This window comes from Aegilops tauschii, chromosome 3 (assembly GCF_002575655.3).
Source record: "Aegilops tauschii subsp. strangulata cultivar AL8/78 chromosome 3, Aet v6.0, whole genome shotgun sequence".
NCBI classification, from domain to species: domain Eukaryota; kingdom Viridiplantae; phylum Streptophyta; class Magnoliopsida; order Poales; family Poaceae; genus Aegilops; species Aegilops tauschii.
Window position 1 is genome coordinate 611,719,435 of NC_053037.3, and position 4,170 is coordinate 611,723,604.

General features: G+C 43.6%; 1 protein-coding gene across 1 annotated transcript; it reads left to right on the plus strand.

Annotated features, from left to right (window-relative positions):
* The first annotated feature begins 920 nt into the window (after nucleotides 1–920).
* LOC109764730 (disease resistance protein RGA5-like) lies at nucleotides 921–3,965 on the plus strand. The gene is made up of 3 exons (XM_073495780.1): nucleotides 921–1,292; nucleotides 1,425–1,867; nucleotides 2,063–3,965. The coding sequence occupies exons 1-3, from the start codon at nucleotides 1,221–1,223 to the stop codon at nucleotides 3,963–3,965; spliced, it is 2,418 nt and encodes an 805-aa protein (XP_073351881.1). The 5' UTR covers nucleotides 921–1,220.
* Nucleotides 3,966–4,170: the final 205 nt, after the last annotated feature.

The following is a 4,170-nucleotide window of genomic DNA, read 5'->3' on the forward strand; positions in this document are numbered from 1 at the left end:
GGTTGAAGAGTAGACAGGCTTTGCTCGGAAATATGAGATAGTGGGAAGACCTAAACAGAAGAGGGAAAATGCAGCAGCAAGGCAGAGACCTTGACTTGATCCCTGCTGATTGAGTCCGCCTCGCAACTCTTCTTCCTTCTCCGCGTCGGTCGTTCTCGCCCCTTGTCAACCAGCGGCTCCGCTCCATCCATCCATCCATCCATCCACGCCCCTGCTGCTGCTGCTTCTTCTCCATCATCTCAAGTCATCGGCTGCTGTTCTTCCAACTCTCCGTTGAAAGCCTGCTGCTGCTCCATTGCTTCACCTACCTGCAGTCTCAGGTTTGTCTCCCTGTCTCCAGTCCAGCCGTTTTCTAGTTTTATAATTTCCTCGATATTTATATTTTATTCTGACTGATTAGTTATATAAGTTGGTAGTATAATTTGACTGGCTTTGGATCTTGGGGCCGATCTGGAGTTTACTGGCTTTGGATCTTGGAGTGGATCTGGATTTCATCTTTTCTGTCGAAAAGAGGGTAAACTGCAGTTAATTAACTCTGGATTTTCAAACTGTCGGTCATTTCCGGTGGATCAAAAGCAGGCCTCCAAGAGGAGCACCCACGGCGCCATGGCTGCGTGCGGCATGCTTCTACTTCTGGAGTAATAATGGCCGCAATGGAAGCTGTTTCAGTCACTCAAAGCTCGCCCTTTCAAGTTAATCGCTCATCCAGTTCAGGTGCCCAATCTTTGGTTTTCTTAATGAAAATCGGAAGGGGAGAGCCCTTCTATTATCAAAAAAAAAATCCAGCTCAGGTGCCCATTCTTACAGCATTATTATGCTTTTACTCTGAAAAATGACAATCATTGGAAATAAAAATCTGCTGTTATGGAATGGATGTGTTAGTTCCCAGATAAAAACCTGCTGTTACGGTATGGGTTGTTGAAGTCTCTGGCCCCATTTGTTTCCTGGCATTTTTGCTACAGAAATTTCATTCGTTCAACAGGTTATTTACATGTTTCAGGTGCAGAACAAGCATAACTAGGGAGCCAAGATAGATCCTTGTCTAGCCATCTACCGAGGTAAGGTAAGCATAACTAGAGAGGGCTGGAATAATTGTGAGTGCTTCTATGGGGGTGATGAACTCTCTCCTGGGTAAGTTGGCCACCCTGGTGGGGGAGTAGTTCTCCAAGCTAAAAAACCTGAGAAAGGAGGTGAAGCACATCAGTGATGAGCTGAGCAGCATGAAGGATGCTCTAGAGCGCCTTGCAGATGTGGATGAGCTCGATATACAGACTTCAAGGTGGAGGGATGCGGTCAGGGAGATGTCTTACGACATCGAAGATATTATTGATGACTTCATGTGCAAAATTGGGGAGAAAAGCAAAAAATCTGGGTTTGTCCACGACACCATTCAACGCCTCAGAACTTCAAGGGCTCGTCATCAGATTGCCGGCCAGATTGAGGACATCAAGAAACTCGTGCATGAAACAAGTGCACGTCGTGAGAGGTATAAGGTTGATGTCCCCACATCACACAATGTGGCTGTTGACCAACGGGTTGTCGCACTCTATGCAAATGCAGCTAAACTTGTTGGTATGGAGGGCCCAACCAATGAGCTTGTCGGTTGGCTGAAAGACAATGAGAAGAAGCTGAAGGTTGTATCGATTGTTGGTTTTGGAGGTTTGGGAAAAACAACACTCGCAAATGAGGTATACCATCAGCTGAAGGGGGGATTTCAGTGTGGTGCATTTGTGCCAGTGTCTCAAAAGCCAAATATTTCGAAACTTCTGCATAGTTTATTAACCCAACTTGGGTGTGGACAACCTTTTCATGATTGTGAGCTAAATGTTCTTCTCGACCAACTCAGAGAAAATCTAAAAAACAAGAGGTACTTATTCTTACTTTGTGTATGTTGTTGTTGTTCACATATGCCTCTGAAACTAAGAATTCCTTAAAGTATTTAATATTATTTTCTTCTATACGAGAATTAATATTTAATTGATAAAAATATATTTTTTCTACCTTGAAACTTTTGAAATATTTTATATTTTTTTGTTAATTTACTGCACTGATTTTCTTGCAGTTACTTGGTTATCATCGATGATCTATGGGATGTATCAGCATGGAATATTATTAGATGTGCTTTCCCAGAAAATAATCTTGGTACTAGATTAATAATAACTACAAGAATCAAGACTGTGGCTGAGGCATGTTGTTTCGGTCACCATGAGCACATTCTTGAAATGAAACCTCTTAGTGAAGAAGACTCAAGGAAATTGTTTTTTGATAGGATATTTTGCTCTGGAGAAGCTTGTCTAGGTCAACTCAAAGATGTTTTAGTTGAGATTCTCAAGAAATGTGGTGGTTTGCCACTTGCAATCATTAGCATATCAAGCCTATTAGCAAGTGAAAGTGCAGACCAGAAGGAGAGGTGGGAAAATGTACTGAATTCTTTGGGATCAGTGTCAGGCACAAACCTCACCTTGGAAGCAATGAGACAGATCTTGAACCTTAGCTACAAGAATCTTCCTCACCACCTCAAGACATGCTTCTTGTATCTTGGTATGTTTCCAGAGGACTCTGAAATATATAGGCACCAGTTGGTCAGACTATGGGTGTCTGAAGGTTTCGTTAGCAAAGCACGTGGTCAAAGGCCAGAACAGACTGCGACAAGTTATTTCAATGAGCTTGTCAACAGGAGCCTTATTCAACCTATAGATATCGACACGAATGGGTCAGTGAGAACTTGCAAAGTACATGATATGTTGTTGGATCTTATCTTGTACAAGTCTGCACAAGAGAATTTTATCACTGTAGTAGACAACCCGGAGGCCATTATAGGACCGCTTCAAAAGCCCCGTCGGGTGCTCTTCAACTTGGTTAGTGCAACATTGCCAGGGGATGTTAGTGTGCCACAAGTGCGATCGTTTGCAAATTGGAGAGGCTCCGTGCACATACCATCTCTGGCAGAGTTCAAGTATCTTCGAGTTTTTGTTGCTGATTTCAGTTCTTGTTCTGCTGATGGCAGCCAGAAAATCGACCTGACAGGACTCTGTAAGTTATATCAGCTGCGACATATATGGATTCGTGGTTGCTGGAAGTGCCAGCTACCAACCAAAATTATGGGGTTACAGATGTTGGAAACATTTGATATAGATGGGTCCTGTATCCCAACGGATATTTTTCACCTGCCGTGCTTGTTGGATCTGATTATTCCATCCGTTAAAAGGCTGCCTGAGGGCATTGGTAAAATGGCATCCCTACAACTTCTGAATCATTTTGACACACTGCACACCTCACTCGACAGTATCAAGGGCCTAGGAGAGCTCTCCAATCTGAGTACTCTAGTTCTCAGAACTGTTTTTTCTGAAGACGTGGACATGGATGTTCTAAACTCTTCTTTGGCAAAACTTTCTAACCTCGAGTCCCTAGAAATAATTTCACCTGATTCTTGGATACCTGAGGCTCTAACCTTGTCGCCTCCTCCCCCCAACCTTGTGAAACTCTACATGATTAAAAGGTCCCACGTCCCAAACTGGATTGGGGAACTCCATAACCTCCAGACCTTGTATCTCACTGTCGAGAAGCTGGAAAAGGATGGTGTTCGTATTCTTGCGGAGTTACCAGCCCTCGTGAACCTGAAATTAACGTTTGATAGAGCGCTGGAAGAAACAATTGCCATTGATGGTACGACATTCGCAATCCTAAAGCTGTTTCATATCAGCTGCAAGAACATGCCACACCTGACCTTCCAAGGTGGGGCAATGCCTAAACTCGAGACCCTCTCTCTGCCGTTGAACGCCAAGGGATGGAAGCAGGAAAAGAATGCTGCACCTACAGGCATCGAGCACTTGTTAGCACTTAAAAGAATCTCTGTGGGGATCGGGAGTGATACTGAATCTGAACAGAGAAGCGCAGAGTCAGCCATTAGGAGCACTATCAGCATGCATCCCAACCATGCTCACATTACAATCAATATATGGTGACTGAGACGTATGATAATCATTGGTTTCAGCCAAAACCAGCAGCTGGTATGTCTGAATTTCCACCTCCATCTCAATTCTCACCTCTATCACTTTACATGATTCCGTATTATAGGATGGTGATGGATTGCTGAATTTCCTTCCTGTCCGGATTATCGAGCTATCACTTTGCTTTCTGCTATCTCCTAGTTATCTCGTCCAACTGTTT